A 20,151-nucleotide genomic window follows, 5' to 3' on the forward strand; every position below is an offset into this window, starting at 1 on the left:
ATCCTGTGGCCCCACCTCCTTAGCGGTCTTACTCTGCTCAAAACTTGCATTAGTAGTTTCCAAATACACTAAAAACCCTATTGTGAAACATTCTCAAAAAATCTGGAAACAGTTCAGGCCATCGTTTGGTCTCAGTGAATTTTCAACGTGTGCCCCATTATTAAAGAACCATACATTCTCTCCATCATTATTAGACCGGGTGTTTCATATCTGGTCTGAAAAAGGGATCTCCTCACTGAACGACGGTTTTCTAGACCGGGAATTGTTACTAGGATTAAATGTCAGGAATTGTGAAAAACTGAGTTTAAATGTAGTTGGCTAAGGTGTATGTAAACTTCCGACTTCAACTGTAGATGGTAAACAGAACGGGGCCTAATTTTGACCCTTGTGGGACGCCAATGTTATAGTKAAGAGAGTCCAACTGAGTGTCCCCCAGACGAACCCTTTGACTTCGGTTTGTCATCCAATTAGTGGCTTTYGTGGACACATTAAGGGAGGATAGTTTGGATAGGASGACCTCATGATTCACAGTATCAAAGACCAATTTTAAAGATCCAAAAAGACTGCGCCGAATTCACAACCTATGTCCAGTTTACATTTTATGCACTCCAGAAAAAAGCAATTGGCTGTTTCAGTAGAATGGTTAGTTCTGAATCCAAATTGCATTTGATGTATGGAGTTGCCCTGATTGAGGTGATCAGTCAGATGATCAGCCACCCATTTTTCAGATACTTTTGATAGCCCTGGAAGAATGCTTATAGGTCGGTCATTTTCCACCAGTGTTGGGTCACCAGATTTTAAAACGGGTATCACTGCAGCAGACTTCCAAGCATTGGGGAAGAACCCATATTTGATGGACAGATTAACTAGATGTACAATAGGGGCAATCCGAGAATATTTGTATTTCTTCAGGAATACAGTGTCTAGACCAAATACATATTTTGTTCTAGAGCTCCTGAAGAAGCTAATAATACTGTCCACTGCTGATGCTGAAATTTCAAGAGTTCTGAATATTGGTTTATTATTATCTATGGGAGTGARAACTGTGGTCTTGGTTGAAAATCTTTGAGCRAGTTCGCTGACAGAGRCAACAAAAAATTGTTAAAGGTGGTGGATATGAAGTCTTGAATTAGAATCCCATTCATCTTTAATTCAGGATGCTTTTTGGACTTTTCAGCTCCTCTCCCTGTTAGTTTGTTGAGATTTRCCCAAATCACTTTMCCATTTCCTTTTGCTTCATTGATCAGGAAGAACTGAGGACTTTTTTTATATGCCTTACCACCGTACTTCTCAGTGATGTTAAATATACGRCTGTCATCATTCTTACCAGACTTCAGTGCTTTTTTCAAGGAAAGATCCCGTTCTCTCATCTGRCTCCAGAGGTCCTRGTTGAGCCATGGTAGAGAGGTTTTCCGTCTTGGCTTACGTTGAAATTTCCTGGTAAAAGAGGTATCCACTTTGTCAATAGCTGACAGAAATGTTGTGTATCCAGACTCTGGGTCTTCATTGCGTAAAAGATCAGACCAGTCAACTTGACTTATAGCTTCATCACTTTTRGGGATTTTCAGACATGCCAGTTAGTAAGTCAATGGATTTAGTTATTCAATCAGGTCTGTTAGTGAACACCAGATCAATTATAGTCTGGGATGTCTGTGTTACTCTGGTTGATCCTTGTATTATTTGACTCAGGTTGAAATGCTCTGTGATCTAAGTTTTTTCCTGACAGTTTTGTTTTTCCAGTTTATATTGAAATCACCCATGAAGATGATCTCCTTCTTGTGAAGACATTCTTTAAGCATGGCAATAACATGGTGAACAAATTAGATATCAGATGTTGGTGGTCGATATAATCCAATAATAGTTTAAGACATTAGGGGAGAGGAAGACATTCAGCCCCATACATTCAAAGTCATTGGCATGTTTACATATGATATGATTGCATTTAAAGTTATCGTTCATGTAAATAACGAATCTAACCCCCTCTGCCCTCTCCCTCCGGAATATGGGATATCCAGGGACAGTAAAGGCAAAAATAGGAGAGGATTTATTCAGCCATGTTTCAAAGAAACAGAAAAAAATCAAGATTAGAAATAATGTGAGGAATTTTCAGATGACCTCCTAATATTTCTCTAGGCTTGGAACGAGGGTCCCAGAGTATTTTAGCCTGATTAACGGTTTGAAAAAGGTTCATGGTACAATGTTTTCTAATAGCTGGGTTAAGGGAACTGAGTTTCTGTCTCGAAGGCGGATTTTGTTTGGGACACGTATCAAGAGTTTGCATTAAAATGAGATTATCTGCAGATTGCTCATTCTCTTGAAAAGCCATGTTGGTGACAGAGGTTATGCTCACATACACAGAATGRCCTTCTCTGAACCAGGTCATATAGGCTACTCAAATATAGATAATTTCAAATCATGCATGTTCCACCATTCATCAACGATTTCGGGTCTGGACGGCTAATTAGGTGGACTTTGCCACTWCTCCCAGAATTACATCCTCCATATCAGCCATTTTTTCTGCAGGTGTCCTAACTCCAGACTGGGAGCGTGTTACCCTGGGCTGCTTGGGTGTTTGTTGATTCCGGATTGTTTGAATGAAGGCCAGTATTGATTTTTGGCTGCCTTATATTGTATTCCCCAGAGAGCTACACCGCCTTCGGGGTCCCTTATTTTCCTCAGAGTTGTTGGGTTATGATTGTCACTGGTCTCAGTAGCCACTTTACCAGCTTCATTTTAAACATCTTCCCTCTTCTTCTTCTTTTTCTTGGAATGAGAGGTCATTGCTGTAGACTCTGGCTCACCAGATACCAAATCAAATAATTAATTTACTCCACCTTTGTCCTCGGGAGCCGAGAAGTTCTGTTCTTCAACCTGTCTCACTTTCTGTCATTTCAGCTGGGATATGTGATACGTCTGCCCTACTCATGGGGACTGGATTGTTGTCCTGCACATAGTGTGAAAAAGGTTCCTCTATGCACCTTATGTTGTCCAGTGTAGTAGGACTGTACCCTAACAGCTCCTGACCCCCTCTAGAGTGGGATTGTGTCTGCCAGTCCTGTCCACACGCATGGCCTTGTCCATTGTAAAATACTTTGATCCAGTGAGGGTCRACCTTCACAGACCGTGTCATGGGAGTGATGCTTCAACATATACAAAACTATCTTCATAGGAGCAGTTTGTGAGTTGACCCTTGTATCTTATCATGCGCCTCAACAATCTCCCCACCACCTTACATCCAGCTTTAGTGAGAAACTCAGTCACAACGCTATCATCTGACAAAGGAGCTGATCGTGGACTACAGGAAAAGGCGGGTCGAACAAGCCGCCATTAACATCAACGGGGCTGTAGTGGAGCGGATCGAGAGTTCCTTGGTGTCCACATCACCAACTATCTATCATGGTCCAAACACACCAAGACAGTCGTGAAGAGGGCACGACAAAACCTTTTCCCCCTCAGGAGACTGAAAGGATTTGGCATGGGTCKCCAGATCCTCAAAAAGTTCTACAGCTGCAGCTATAGAACTTTTTGAGCATCTGGGGACCCATGCCAAATCTTTTCAGTATGGAAACTGCTCGGCATCTGACTGTAAGGTGCTATTGAGGGTAGTGCGTACGGCCAAGTACATCACTGGGACCAAGCTTCCTGCAATCCAGGACCTACAGTTGAAGTCGGAAGTTTACATACACTTAGGTTGGAGTCATTAAAACTCGTTTTTCAACCACTCCACACATTTCTTGTTGACAAACTATAGTTTTGTTAAGCCAGTTAGGTCATCTATGACAAGTAATTTTTCCAACAATTGTTTACAGACAACAGATTATTTCACTTATAATTCCCTGTATCACAATTCCAGCGGGTCAGAAGATTACATACACTAAGTTGACTGTGCCTTTAAACAGCTTGGAAAATTCCAGAAAATGATGTCATGGCTTTAGAAGCTTCTGGTTGGCTAATTGACATAATTTCAGTCAATTGGAGGTGTACCTGTGGATGTATTTCAAGGCCTACCTTCAAATTCAGTGCCTCTTTGCTTGACATCATGAGAAAATCTAAAGAAATCAGCCAATAAAAAATTGTAGACCTCCACAAGTCTGGTTCATCCTTGGGAGCAATTTCCAAACGCCTGAAGGTACCACGTTCATCTGTACAAACAATAGTACGCAAGTATAAACACCATGGGACCACGCAGCCGTCATACCGCTCAGGAAGGAGACGCGTTCTGTCTCCTAGAGATGAACGTACTTGGTGCAAAAAGTGCAAATCAATCCCAGAGCAACAGCAAAGGACCTTGTGAAGATGCGTGGAGTAAACACGTACAAACGTATCTATATCCACGTAAACAAGTCCTTATATCGACATAAACCTGAAAGCATCTCAGCAAGGAAGAAGCCACTGCTCCAAAACCGCAATAAAAAAGCCAGACTACGGTTCGCAAACTGCACATGGGACAAGATCCGTACTTTTTTGGAGAATGTCCTCTGGTCTGATGAAACAAAAAATAGAACTGTTTTTGGCCATAAATTATGTTTGGAGAAAGAAGGGGGGAGGACTTGCAAAGCAAAGAACACCCCCCAAACCGGTGAAGAACAATGGGTTGGCAGGATCATGTTGTGGGGTGCTTTTGCTGCAGAGGACTGGGCACTTCACGAAAATAAAGATGGGCAAGTCACCCACACTCCAGGAGCAGACAAAATGTAGACTTACTAAGTTGAGTTTGCCGCGTCGAATCTCCTTACGACCATCTTCAAAGACAGTGAATTCAGGATAACACTAAGCTGTACGGGTCGCCCTGGACATAAATGCGGGGACTACCTCCAAATGGAGAATTGACAACCTCCAACCCATAGTAGCCCAGTACGTCTTCCAATTTGTGGCAATACAATTCGGCTTATCATCATCGAAAACAAAAGTCAGGGCTAATTTTTGCATAAAGCGCCCATCCGATATCACACAAGCCCCGAGACCCAATTCCATAAAGACACACTAGTTCTTGTTGCGGCACGAAACTGAAAGCAAAGGCATACGTCAGTGCGAGTTCCAAAGACAGGCATCACTAAATAAACCCCTGCAATGCGACCCGTCGGAAGTTAGCAAGATACCAGCTCTCCGTCAGGAGGAACGGTGAGCAACAAATTCAGCACTCTATAATGGCCAAACGTCTAATCTCGTGGGGAAAGCTGTGAAGGCTACCCGACGACGGTTATGTATAATGCTGACGGCCAAATTAAACAATTGTAAGCACGATCGGGCTAAACAAATCGTACAATGAAGTGTATGGTAAACTCTGACAGCTCACTGAAGTCGTTGAACTGAAGACAATAAGCTGGAATAAATCATCCTCTCGATATTATTCCTGTATCATTCAACACCACTTCACTTACGTCGAAAATAAAGTGCGTATCGACCATGAACTGACCTACCAGACAGGGGATTGTTAATTCTTGGCGGACCTACTTCCAGCTTTTCTTGGCGAAGACACCTAGTGGGGGGAGTGATGCCCTGTCGGCCATTCCTCGGGTCGGAAAGAACATCCCGCAAGGTCCATAGCCCGGCGGCCCACCTCGCGGCTTGAGTTACTAGGATTAATACTCAAGAATCTGTGAAAGAGACACTGAAGTGGTTAAAGTGTCATTTGCCTATGAAGGGTTGTATAAACTTCCGAACTTCAACTGTATTATAAAGCGGTGTCGAGGATATTCCCCCACAATAAAAGCGACCACTCCAACATAGACTGTCTTTCTCCTGCTACCCGTACCGGCAACGGCGGTACCGGAGCACCAAGTCTTGGACCAAAGCGGCTCCTTAACAGCTTCACCTCCAAAGCCATAAGACTGCTGAAACAACTAATCATAGGGCACCGGACTATAGCATTCGTACACCCCCATTTTTGTTGTTACCACAGCTGCTGCTCGCTCTTTATTATCTATTGCATAGTCCCACTTCACCCCAACCTACATGTAAAAAGTGACTACCTTCAACCTGTTACCCCTCACACACTGGACTGTACCGGCATAAAGGCCCCCTGAATATGCTCTCGTTATTGTTATGTATTTGTTTACTGTTGATAAATTCTTTTACTTTAGTTTATTTAGTAAATACTTCTTAACCAACAGTGGCAAGTTTAAGAAGATTAGGGCTTGATAAAGTATTCTCCGATAAGGTCTAACTTGTTTTTCGGCGCACGAGGCGAAAAAAGTTGATCTTTATTTGAGAGTGGTTGGACTGATTTCATGTATGAGAAACTGTGGTAGAGATTCTCTCCTTAATGGGGTTTGGCTACACCGCGCGTCCTCCTTTCTGTCAGATTTTCTCTCTCATGATAAAAATAAGTAAAACAGTCTCCTTCTTGTTCGCATATCGATGCCACACAACCTTTGCTCAAGAGTACTCATTTCCCGTTGACAGCTAGATTTTTGCAAATGGCTGAAATAGCCGACACAACAAGCCAGACGCATTTTGAATATTGTAGGTTAATGTTTAAATAATTTGTTTAAACATGAAATGGTATCAAACAAGGGACTATTCAGCGGAGAGAATCGTTCCTACTCAAGAGTGAGGAATGGTGATAAACATTTTAAGAATATTATGACAGCCTTATATATGCCTGAAAGTGAAATTTTAGGTTTGGTGCCTCAGCTGAACGGTTCAAAGAGTAACGGTTGGTAAGTCGTGTTATGCTATATGTGCAAATCTGTGTATACTTATTAGGTGATAAGTGATTTTTATAAGTAAAATGTACATTAATATAGCCTGAACAGAGCAAAGAGACATAAGTTTAGTAAATCTCTAGCTGTGGAATGTAGTTGATGTATATGTTATCAGTTTATAGTTTATAAAGTGTATAAAGTGAATTTGCATAGCCTGAATTATTTTTAACGTTGGTTCTTCTGGTGCTACTTGTCAAGGGCAGGACCATTCTTTAATGCCTATGTTACTGTATCCCCATAGGTTCTCATTCAAAACCCTGTAATTTAGGCACATTTAAAAATGGTTATATTGAATCAAAGAATGGCCACCCAAACTATTATAGTTATACCCCACAACCTGTACCCCCTACATTGACTCGGTACCGGTACTCCCCTGTATATAGCCTCGTTCAATTATTTTATTGTGTTAATTATTTTGTTTTTTTCCTAATTTAGTTAATTTGTAAATATTTGTTAACTATTTCTTGAACTGCATGGTTGGTTAAGGGGCTGTAAGTAACACATCTCGGGAAGGTCTACACCTGTTTATTCGAGCGCAGCTTGGCTCCCGGACATCCATCCACGCATTCAAGGCTGCGTTTGAAACACAGATTTTTCAATGAACCCAAGACCAGCCTCAGTTATACCGAATATGTGACAATGAGTCTCATAGGATGCTGCATAAATGTACATCACTCCTAGCGGCGTTGGCAGACACAATGTAGTAACTTCATTTATGTCCCTAATGCCCGAATACCTCGCTGTATCATCCACAAGCTGTATCAATGGTAAATCGAGCTATAAACCAGAGATTATACTGTTAAGTACTGGAGCGAGCGTGCCCTAGTAGGAAGACCAGAATGGGTAGCAAGGGATACTTTGTCCTAAAATATTCCAAAACTAAAGCATTGTATTGGGATAATCATTCACTAAAACCTAAACAACACAATCTCGTAATAATAATGTGAAATGAGCAAGTTGAGATCACTAACTAACTGCTGGAGCAACCCTGGATTGTAAACTGTCATGGTAAAAATGATACACCAGTAGATAAATGGGGAAAGATTGTCCATAAAAAGTGTTGCTCTGCCTTAACAACACTATCAACAAAGGCAGGTCCAAGCCTCATTTTGTTGCAGCTAGACTACTGGTTCAGTAAGTGTCAGGTGCCGCATAAAAGGGACTTTAGGAAAATTGCAATTGGCCTCAGAACAGGCACGCACGGCTCGGCCCTTAAAACACAGGAGCTAACACTTAATGATAATGCCATGATCAATCATCTATCTGGCTCAAAAGTGGAAGAGAGAATGACTTCCTCATTACTTGTTTTTGTAAGAGATGTTGACAAGAAGTGACACACAGCTCGGCACCCATCGCATTACCCACAAGACATGCCACCAGAGGTCTTTCTCAGTCCCCAAGTCCAGAACAGACTATGGAGACGCACAGCGTACTACACGAGAGCCAAGACTACCATGACTCTATGCCACACTCAGCGTAACTGATGCAGCCAGTAGAAAATCAGATTTAACAAAACAGGAATCATGTACACCTTGAATATGGAAACAACGGGGAACTGTGAAGAGACCACACACAAAAAGGTTACAGACCTATTTCAACACTAAGCGTCGGAATAATTGTGTAGTTGGAAGTAAACATTTTGTATTGTAGATATGTGGTGGTGTGGGGATGTTATATGATGTACTGTTTTAWCTTTTGTTTTATATGTAAGTGCTTTAATATGTTTGGARCCCAGGAAGAGTTGCTGCTGCCTTAGCAAGTACAAATGTGAGAAATAAAATTGTATTTTATATAGTTAAAAAGTATGTTTGGTTTCTAAAATCTTTCGACGAGTAATCTAAGTATGGTCAGTCTAAATATCTCAGCGTTTTTTACCATTCTAGTCTATGGCACTTTTTTGGCATTGAAATGTATTGGTGTCCATAGCAACGTCTCCATTTGGGCTGCTCAATGACATGATATGCTATTATTTCAGCTTTGAATAGCAGAGAAGTACAGGAAGATTTAATATGCCCCAACTTGTCTAAGTTGACTGCAAAGTGGGGAGCTTTAGAATGCTGAAAAAACTCCCATTACAGTGAATGAAGACGGACAAAAGAAAGACAAAGTGTATTAGTTTAAAAGATATCAAAACGTTGTATGCAAGCAATCAAATCCACAGTCTACACGTTATAAAGTTGGAATGGCGTTTCCAGCTTAAATGATGTAAGAGTAGCGTGAAGAACAATAAGAAGAAGAAGTACGACGAAGATCTAAAGTCGGGACTATTTCTTTGTCCCACCTAATGATAATATGAAATAAATCTAGAGTTGTGCATTGAACATTGATTCAACCTATTTCTGCCAAATGTGTATACTGAGGTCTTGTGGGTAATGTAGTCAGAGATGAACAGGTGCCAAGTGAACATACCTGAGGAGCTGGAGCGACTTCCCATGCTGCTGACATCCCGGTCACAGCCACCATTCTCCACCTGCTCCAGCCTCTTACGGGCTGCTCACAGTCAGAGAAACACACGGGTCAATTAAACTGATACACACAGAAAGGGACACTCACTAAAACACTCAGCGCATAAACATACGGTATAAAGATGCATCCTTGAATGCTCCCYATCACATGCACAAACACACAAAGARGCATCCTCACATGCTCATGATCACACACGCACACACAGTTGTGATCACACACACCTCGATTTGAATCAGTATATGTCATTCCAGAGTGATGGCAAAGGCTTACGACCAATGATNCGGAGCACCAAGTCTTGGACCAAAAGGCTCCTTAACAGCTTCTACCCCTAAGCCATAAGACTGCTGAACAACTAATCAAAGGGCCACCGGACTATTACATTGACCCCCCCATTTGTTTTGTACACTGCTGCTGCTCGCTGTTTATTATCTATGCATAGTCACTTCACCCCTACCTACATGTACAAATGACCTCTAACCTGTACCCCCACACACTGACTCGGTACCGGTACCCCCTGTATATAGCTTCGTTATTGTTATGTTATTGTGTTACTTGTTGATAATTTTTTACTTTAGTTTATTTGGTAAATATTTTCTTAACCAACAGTGCAGTTTAAGAAGAGTTAAGGGCTTGTAAGTATTTCACGATAAGGTCTACACTTGTTGTATTCGGCGCACGAACAAATAAAGTTAGATTTTATTTGAAGTGGTTTGGATGAGTTTCATGTATGAGACTGTGGTAGAGATTCTCCTCCTTAATGGGGTTGGCTACGGCCTCCTCCTTTGTCAGGATTTCTCTCTCATGATAAAAATAAGTAAAACAGTCTCCTCTTTTGACATATCGTCCCACAACCTTGCTCAAGGTCTCATTTTCCTTGACATCAGTTTTTGCATGGCTGGAAATAGCCACAACTACAGCAGCCATTTTAATTGTAGTGTTAATGTTTAAAGTAATTTGCTTAACATTGAAATGTATCAACAAGACTATTCAGCGAAGATACTTCCTACTCAAGAATTGATGGATGGTTGATAAACATTTTTAAGAATTTGAAGTTAGTATAGCCTGAATATGTGAATTTTTGGTTTGGTGCCTCTAGCTTGAACGGTTCAAGAGTTACTGTTGGTAAGTCGTGTTATGCTAATTTGTGCAAATGTGTATACTTATTAGTTGATAAGTGTTTAAGAAAATGTACTTATGATAGCCTGAACATGAGCAAAGTAGTTTAGAATCTCTAGCTTGAATATGTATAATGTATATAGTTATAGTTTATAAAAGTGTTAAAGAATTTGATAGCCTGAATATTTTAAAGTTGGTCTTGTAGCTTAATTGTCCAAGGAGCAGGACCATTTTTAATGCCTATTTCTGTATCCCCATGGTTCTCATTCAAACCCATGTTAATTTAGGCACATTTTAAATGGTTATATTAATCAAATGGCCACCCAAACTATTTATATTAAACGCCCCCAACCTGTACCCCCCACATTGACTCGGTATCGGTACTCCCTGTATATAGCCTCGTTACTATTATTTTATTGTGTTAATTATTTTTATTTTTTTCTAATTTAGTTTATTTAGTAAATATTTTGTTAACTATTTCTTGAACTGCATTGTTGGTTAAGGGCTTGTAAGTAAGCATTTCTCGGGAAGGTCTACACCTGTTGTATTCGACGCAGCTTGGCTCCTGGACTCCATCCACGCATTTCAAGGCTGCGTTGAAACAATGATTTATCAATGACCCAAGACCAGCTCAGTTAATCCCGACCATTGTGACAATGAGTCGTCATAATGCTGCATTAAATGTACATTATCCTAGGGGCGTTGGCAGACACAATGTAAGTAACTTCATTTATGTCCCCCTAATTGCCCTGAATACCTCMGTTGATCCCACAGCTATTGTATGCAGTAATCATGAGCCTATAAACCAGAGTTATACTGTTAGTACTGAGGCAGCGTGCCCTAGTAGGAAGACCAGAGTGGGTAGCAAGGGATACGTTTGTCCTAAATATTTCCAAAACTAAAAGCATTGTATTTGGGAGTAATCATTCACTAAACCCTAAACCTCAACCACATCTCGTAATAAATAATGTGGAAATTGAGCAAGTTGAGATGACTAAACTGCTTGGAGCAACCCTGGATTGTAAACTGTCATGGTKAAAACATATTGATACACCAGTAGATAAGATGGGGGAGAAGTCTGTCCATAATAAAGTGTTGCTCTGCCTTAACAACACTATCAACAAGGCAGGTCCTACAGGCCTTCATTTTGTTGCAGCTAGACTACTGTTCAGTAGTGTGGTCAGGTGCCACAAAGAGGGACTTTAGGAAAATTGCAATTGGCTCAGAACAGGGCAGCACGGCTGGCCCTTAAAAGTACACAGAGAGCTAACATTAATGATATGCATGTCAATCTCTCATGGCTCAAAGTGGAAGAGAGATTGACTTCCTCATTACTTGTTTTTGTAAGAGYTGTTGACAAGCTYAATGTACACACAGCTCGGACACCCATGCATACCCCACAAGACATGCCACCAGAGGTCTCTTCACAGTCCCCAAGTCCAGAACAGACTATGGGAGACGCACAGTACTACACAGAGCCATGACTACATGGAACTCTAATACCACACTCAGCGTAACTGATGCAGCAGTAGAATCAGATTTTAAAAACAGGTTAAATTACACCTATATGGAAACAACGGGGACTGTGAAGAGACCACACACAAAAAGGTACAGACCCATTCATACGCACACGTTGTGATATTGTTGTATGTTGGTATTAAACATTTTGTATTGTAGATATGTGGGGTGGTGGGATGTATATGATGTACTTTTTTAACTTTTGTTTTATATGTAAGTGCTTTAATATGTTGGACCCCAGGAAGAGTTGCTGCTGCCCTTAGCAAGTACAAATGTGAGAAATAATAATTGTATTTTATATAGTTAAAAAGTATGTTTTGGTTTCTAAAATCTTTCGCACGAGTAATCTAAGTATGGTCAGTCTAAATATCTCAGCGTTTTTTACCATTCTAGTCTATGGCACTTTTTTGGCATTGAAATGTATTGTGTCCATAGCAACGTTCCCATTGGGCTGCTCAATGACATGATATGCTATTATTTCAGCTTGAATAGCAGAGAAGTACAGGAAGATTTAATATGCCCCAACTTGTCTAAGTTGACTGCAAAGTGGGGAGCTTTAGAATGCTGAAAAAACTCCCATACAGTGAATGAAAGACGGACAAAGAAAGACAAAGTGTATTAGTTTAAAAGATATCAAAATTGTATGCAAGCAATCCAAATCCACAGTCTACACGTTATAAAGTTGGAATGGCGTTTCCAGCTTAAATGATGTAAGAGTAGCGTGAAGAACAATAAGAAGAAGAAGTACGACGAAGATCTAAAGTCGGGCTATTTCTTTTGTCCCACCTAATGATTAATATGAAATAAATCTAGAGTTGTGCATTGAACATTGATTCAACCTATTTCTGCCAAATGTGTATACTGAGGTCTTGTGGGTAATGTGATCAGAGATGAACAGTGCCAAGACTTAACTACCTGGAGCTGGGACGACTTCCCATGCTGCTGACATTCCCGGTCACAGCCACCATTCTTCACCTGCCTCAGCCTCTTACGGCTGCTCACAGCTCAGGAAACACACGGGTCAATTAAAATCGCTCACTACCAAAGGGACACTCACTAAAACACCTCAGGCGCATACAACATACGGTATAAAGATGCATCCTTGAATTCTCCGATCACATGCACAAACACACAAAGACGCATCCTCACATGCTCATGATCACACACGCACACACAGTTGTGATTCACACACACCTCGATTTGAATCAGTATTATGTCATTCCAGAGTGATGGCAAAGGCTTACGACCAATGATGGTACTTCGTCCAGTGAGAAAGTCTGCCTGCACTGCATGTCAAAATACCTTAAACTAAGGGCTTCTCCAGCTGAGGTAGGGGAGCAGCTGACATTAATGAATTTCTATTAGCACCTATAGAGAAGGAGCAGTGTGGCTCTTTAAAAATATCCCCACCTTCGTCTTTCTCAACGTCCTAAGAGTGGGTCCCTGAGCGCTCTAGCTCCTGCTCTCTCTCTCTTTCTCACAGCGTATCTGGAGCAAAATCCTTACCTTCCAACCTGCTTAGCCCAACGCTAGTCTGCAACTTTGTTCGAATGTGATACATTTCTGACCTAGCGTTAAGTTCGCTCTTGAATAGCAGTGGTATTTGGGCATGGCATTTTGGAAAAAATTAAGTACGTTTCTAGATTTTGTATTTATTTAAATGTATTTGGGTACATCTTCCGACTCCAAAACAACAAATATGGCCGCTTAATGACTTACATAACATTTACCACTTTGATAACATTGTGCCACCGGTAGGATTAGTAACACCAAGGACACATTTTGGTAATTGAGGATTTTCATAAATGGAAGCCACAGAATTTATTGACATTAATTTGTAAAAAATGCATTTAGTGGCCTCTCAAGTGGCGCAGTGCGAGCTGGTTCGAGTCCAGGCTCTGTCGCAGCCGGCGGCGACCGGGAGACCCATGGGGCGCCGCACAATTGGCCCAGCATCGTCCGGGTTAGGGGAGGGTTTAGACGGCAGGGAGGTTCCTGTCCCGTCGCACACTAGCGAATCCTGTGGCGGGCCGGGAGCAGTGCACGCTGACACAGTCGCCAGGAGTAGTGTTTCCTCCGACACATTGGTGCGGCTGGCTTCCGGGTTAAGCGGGCAGTGCGGCTTGTTTGGGTTGTGTTTCGGAGGATGCACAGCTCTCGACCTTCGCCTCATATGAGTCCGTATGGGAGTTGCAGCGATGGGACAAGACTAACTACCCATTGGATACCACGAAATTGGGGAGAAAAAGGGGTAAAAAATTATAATATTTAGTAAAGTCATTTGATTAATCATTTTGCTCACAATGTAATTTCATTTCATTTAAATTGAGTAACACAGTAATGAACCTTTTCATTTTGACAGAATACCACCAAATTATCACTGGGAAGCTCAAATTTATGATGAACTAATCATTTACTTTAATATAGACCCCTCCCACGATTATGGTTTCCCACTGGAGGAAATGGTCAAGGTCCTTGTCTATCTTTGTAATTAGTGATTTTCAAGGCGGTTACACCAATTACAAATCTTAAAATTGTTTTATTTTTATTTAACCTTCATTTAACTAGGCAAGTTGGGAGCCCCATTAGATAAAAAAATAGAAAAGGTATTTTAATAGCCTTTGTTTTTATTGTTCTATACTATATATTAAATATTTTGTATACTTTCTAGCATTCAAAATAATAGATAGATATCCCTAAATCCCCAAAATATGTCACTACAACTCTAATCATCACCACTGGGACAAGCCAATTTGCTTGCCCTGACTACATTAAACAACGCACAAAAAAATTACGTTCTTTCAGTCGACATCTCAATATGGGACACGCCCTCGTGTGGGTCATTCGCTGAAGCCTTATTCAATCATGCCCAATAGGCCAATCAGGTCTTTGCGGGTGTAAGCACCCACCTTCCTATATAACGGGCCGTAAGCCCTGGTTCCCTCATTCTTCTGATTGCTTGTCTGTTTGCTTTTGAGCCTGTTTAGCAGCTTTCTTCAGAAAAAGTAGCTCTCAACTTTACTGTTCCATTCTGTTTGGGTTACAAGTTTCAAGATGTATTAGTCGTATGTATGGGAATCATATGGTATACACCGTCGAACAAAATACTTACTTGCAGGTTTCCGTCTCAACAATGCAACAAAAACAAATAATATAAGAATACATACATAAAGTAAATGGATCAGTAGAATAGAATACATTTTGAAGCATATGTTTACTACAGGAAGGCATAATTTACAGTCCATTTTAACACATGTTTTGGGGAAGGGGCAATTGGTGTTTAAATTGTGCAGTACTTAGCAATCATAATGAGTCTGTAAGCAGCAGTTTTGATGCATGGGTAGAATTCAGACCCTTTGACTTTTTCACATTTTGTTACATTACAGCCTTATTCTAAAATTGAATAAACTGTTTTTCCCTCATCAATCTAAAAACAATACCCCATAATGAAAAAGCAAAAACAATTCTTTGGAAATGTTTGCAAGTTTATGACGCCACAAGCTTGGCACACCTGTATTTGGGGAGTTTCTCCCATTCCTCTCTGCAGATCCTCTCAAGCTCTGTCAGGTGGGATGGGGAGCGTCGCTACACAGCTATTTTCAGCTACTCCTGTGTTGTCTTGGTTGTGTGCTTAGGGGTTGTTGACCTGTTGGAAGGTGAACCTTCACCCCAGCCTGAGGTCCTGAGTGCTCTGGAGCAGGTTTTCAGCAAGGATATCGCTGTACTTTGCTCCATTCATCTTTCCCTCGATCCTGACTAGTCTCCCAGTCCCTTCTGCTGAAAAACATTCCCACAGCATGATGCTTCCACCACCATGCTTCACCGTAGGGATGGTGCCAGGTTTCTTCCAGACGTGACACTTGGCATGCAGGCCAGAGTTCAATCTTTGTTTCATCAGACCTTTAGGTCTTTAGGTGCCTTTTGGCAAACTCCAAGCAGGCTGTCATGTTCCTTTTACTGAGGAGTGGCTTCCGTCTGGCCTGATTCCTGGAGTGCTGTAGAAACAGTTGTCCTTCTGGAAGTTTCTCCCATCTCCACAGAGGAACTCTGAAGCTCTGTCAGAGTGACCATCAGGTTCTTGGTCACCTCCCTGACAAAGGCCCTTCTCCCCCGATTGTTCAGTTTGGCCGGGTGGCCAGCTCTGGGAAGAGTCTTGGTTGTTCCAAACTTCTTCCATTTAAGAATGATGGAGGCCACTGTGTTCTTGGGGACCTTCAATACTGCAGACATTTTTTGTTACCCTTCCCTCCCCAGATCTGTGACTCGACACAATCCTGTCTTGGAGTTCTACAGACAATTCCTTGGACCTCATGGTTTGGTTTTTGCTCTGACATGCACTGTCAACTGTGGGACCTTATATATACAGGTGTGTGCCTTTCCAAATCATGTCCAATCAATTTAATTTACCACAGATGGACTCCAATCAAGTTGTAGAAACATCTCAAGGATGATCAATGGAAACAAGATGCCCTGAGCTCAATTTCGAGGTCTCATAGCAAAGGGTCGAATACTTGTGTAAAAGGTTATACAGTTATTTATTATTAATACTTTTGCAAAAGTTCCTAAAACCCTGTTTTTGCTTTGTCATTATGGGGTATTGTTTTGTAGATTGATGAAGAAAAAAAAGAAATCAATTTTTGAATTGGGTCTGTAAAGTATTTTTGTTGTTTGCTGAAAAAAGTTCAATACTTTCCGGAAGGCACTGTATATGTGTGTGTGTGTGTGTGTGTGTGTGTGTGTGTGGTGGATGTGTGTTGTGTTGTGTGTTATTGTGTGTATGTCTGTGTTGTAGTCTGTGTGGGTGTTGAATGGTCTAGTGGTAGGTGTGTGTGTTGTGTGTGTGTGTGTGTGTGTGTGGTGTGTGTGGTGATTGTGTGTGTGTGTGTGTGTGGGTTGTGATGGGTGCTGTGTGTATAGTCGTGTGGTTTGTGTGATATATGTTCTGTTGTGGGTGTGTGTGTATATGTCTGTGTGGGTGTGTGTGTATGTCTGAGTGGGTGTGTGTGTATGTCTGAGTGGGTGTGTATGTCTGAGTGTGTCTGTGTGGGTGTGTGCATGAGTGATTGCATGTGTGCTAAGGTACAGAAAATCAGAGCAGGTGGTCAGTCCAGTTCAATTGTTCAGCAGTCTGAGCAAGTTGAGGTGACTTGTAGATAAAAACTGTCTCTGAGCCTGTTGGTATCAGACATCATGCTCCGATACCGTCTGCCCGACAGTAAGGGAGTGAACAGCTCGTGGCTGGGGTGTGTGGGGTCCTTGATGCTGCGGGCCTTCCTCAGGCAACATTTCGAGAAGATGTCCTGGAAGGGTGGGAGCACGGTCCCAGTGATGTACTTGGCCGTTTTCACCACCCGCTGGAGGGCCTTGTCGTCCTGGACGAGCAATTCAGCCACTTTAGGAAGTAGCGACACTGTTGCACTCTCTTAACAAGAGCGGTGGTGTTGTTGGTACATGTTAAGTCCTCGGTGATGTGGACGCAGAGGAACTTAAAACTGCTGATTCTCTACTGCAGTCCCATTGATGTGGATCGGAGCATGTTCCCTCCTCTGCTTCCTGAAGTCAACAATCAAAACTTTTGTTATGCTGATGTTAAAGGAGAGGTTGTAGTCCTGGAACAACAATGCCAATTCACCTACCTCCTCCCTATAGGCTGACTCGTCGTTGTTGGTTATCAGGCTTACAACCGTGGTGTCGCCAGCAAACTTGATGTTGTGCAAAGCCACGCAGTCGTGGGTGAACAATGAGTACAGCAGAGGGCTGAGGACACTCCTGGGGTGCCCCTGTATTAAGAGTCAGTGTGGAGGAGGTGTTGCAATCCTCACCGCCTGTTGTCTGCCCGTCAGGCAGTCCTGGATCCAGTTGCAAAGGGTGGTGTCCAGACCTAGGGCTCTGAGCTTGGTGTCAAGCTTGGAGGGAACAATAGTGTTCACGAGTCTGAGTTGTCGAACATCAATTCAAGTTTGGGTCTGTGTTGTCTTTTTGCGTCCCTAATGGACTSTGGAGCTTGCACCTGCTTGCCTTGRARGCGTAGCGCGCCACTGAGTCGTCGGGGTTTGTTCTGCTGACATTGAATGCTGCAGTACAGGCTCTCACAGCATTGTATGGATACCTCTGATCATCGAGGGGTTTTTGGTAGGGGTATATCCAGATTTTTTATTGTGGGTACAACATCACCAGGCCGGACAGTTCCCCGTCCCTTCCCGGGACAAGTTGCTCACATGCACAAGGGAGCCGTAKGTCAAATCAAATCAAAAGCTGTGTTCGAAAACCCATACTAACATACTGTATACTACATACTTAATGAGTATATACTGCATACTATATATTATTAGTTAATTTTAGTATACTGTAAACGAACASTATCCTTTCAGTTGAGCGTGCTAGCGCTTTGCCCGTCTACAGGAAGTTCATGCTGTTGCTATGCAACATCTCGCTAGCTTGTTAGGGTAACAAATTACTAGCTAGACATTTTACAACTTCGGGTGTGTTCTTAAATTCAATCTGGAGTGCCAGAGTGCGCTCAGAGTACGCTCTGGGCGTTTGTAAATTCAGAGCGTTGTCAGATTGTCCGTTTGTAAATTCWGAGCATTTCGCTCTCAGAGCGCACACTGGACGCTCTAGCCAAGGAGTAGGGTTGATTCCAGCGTTCTGKCCTAACAACAGCAGTCAAGCACCCAAGCTAACTGGCTCATGTTGGCTAGCTTGCACTCTGACCATTTTACTCGGCCTAGCAAAGCTGGATAGGCAGTTTTCATATTATCCAAAGCGTTGGTGACAAACTGTACTGCTGGCAACAATTTAATTACACATTTTTGCCGACGTTTACTGACACCGGCCATATTCATCAGGTGTTGAGCGCTCGTAAATTCATCAGTTGTTCTGCGCTCTAGTCTAGTACATTGAAATCGGAGTAGATAAAGAGCCAATTTACGAAAGCACCCGAATGTCCATTGAAAACTACAACGACTATCCCACTCAGCTAAACTAAGAATGACGTGAATAATCAAGTCAATAAACGTTGGGTAGTTAGTTAGATAGAATATAGTTAATATACTGTCAAGTTTGATGTATTAGTAGCCAACTAATCAAATCAAAAGTTATCACATGAGTACGCAGTTCAGCAGGTGCTATGGAGGGTGCAGTGAAATACTTATATTACTAGCTCCTAACAATGCAATKAAATGTCAAACAATTAAAATATGGAGAAAAAAATATACAAAAATACAAGAAATCAAGAACGCCGGGACAAATGCAATCAACAAGCCAAATAACACTGTAACAGTACTCAAATGCAATCTATACGTATGTACACCAGAAGTGACCAGTGGTTCAATGTCTCTATATCATGAGACCGCAGGAATGGCTGTGTGTGCGCACGAGTGTGAGTGTGTATGTAAGTGTGTGTGCACAGGTTTCTGAGTTTGACGTGTGTGTGTGTGTGATAGCTTGTGTGTGTGTGTTTTGTGTGAGTGAGTGTGCATCACAGGGCACGGTACTGGGCGGAGGCCGGCTAGTGGTGACTGTTAAACTGTCTGAAGTCCTGGTAATAGAATATGTTTTTTTATCTCTCTGTCTTAGTTCTGATGCACCTGTACCGTCTCCTTCTGTCGGACGGTAGCCGAGTGAACAGGCCMTGGCTTGGGTGGTTGAGGTCCTTAATGATCTTCTTGGCCTTTCTTTGACATCGGGTGKTGTAGATGACCTGGAGGGTAAGCAGTACCACCGGTGATGAGTTGGACTGCCTGCACCATCCTCTGGAGAGCCATACGGTTGAGAGCGGAGCTGTTAACCATTCCAGGCGGTGATGCAGCCTGTAGAATACTCTCAATGGTGCATCTGTAGAAGTTCGTGACGGTCTAGGGCCATGCCAAATTTCTTCAGCTGCCTGAGGTTGTAGAGGTGCTGTTGCGCCTTCTTCACAAAGATGTTGGTGTGGCGAGACCATTTCAGGACCTCAGTAATGTGCACGCCAAGAAACTTGAAGCTTTTGACCCTATCCACTGAGGCCTGTCAACTGCGGTCAAAATATGCCTTTACAAGGTGTCAAAAGCYTTCCATAGGGATGCTGGCCCATGTTGATGCCATTGCTTCCCACAGCTGTGTCAAGTTGGCTGGATGTCCTTTGGGTGGTGGACCATTCTTGATACACACGAGAAACTGTTGAGTGTGAAAAACCCAGCAGCYTTCCCGTTCTTGACACAAACCGGTGTGCCTGGATCCTACTACCATACCCCATTCAAAGGCACTTAAATCTTTTGTCTTGCCCATTCACATGTCTCAATTATCTCCAGGCTTAAACATCCTTCTTTAACCTGTCTCTTCCCCTTCATCTACACTGATTGAA

At 42.2% G+C, this 20,151-nt stretch overlaps 1 protein-coding gene across 1 annotated transcript in view; it reads right to left on the bottom strand.

The window, feature by feature from the left end:
* The window catches only part of ccdc186 (coiled-coil domain-containing protein 186), a 114,876-nt gene that overhangs the window by 22,842 nt on the left and 71,883 nt on the right, over nucleotides 1-20,151 (bottom strand). The window contains exon 13 of the mRNA XM_024005179.2: nucleotides 9,117-9,197. Within this exon, the coding sequence (XP_023860947.1) occupies nucleotides 9,117-9,197 (81 nt within the window). The remainder of the gene's footprint in view (nucleotides 1-9,116; nucleotides 9,198-20,151) is intronic.

Source organism: Salvelinus sp. IW2-2015, linkage group LG17 (genome assembly GCF_002910315.2).
Source record: "Salvelinus sp. IW2-2015 linkage group LG17, ASM291031v2, whole genome shotgun sequence".
NCBI classification, from domain to species: Eukaryota; Metazoa; Chordata; class Actinopteri; order Salmoniformes; family Salmonidae; genus Salvelinus; species Salvelinus sp. IW2-2015.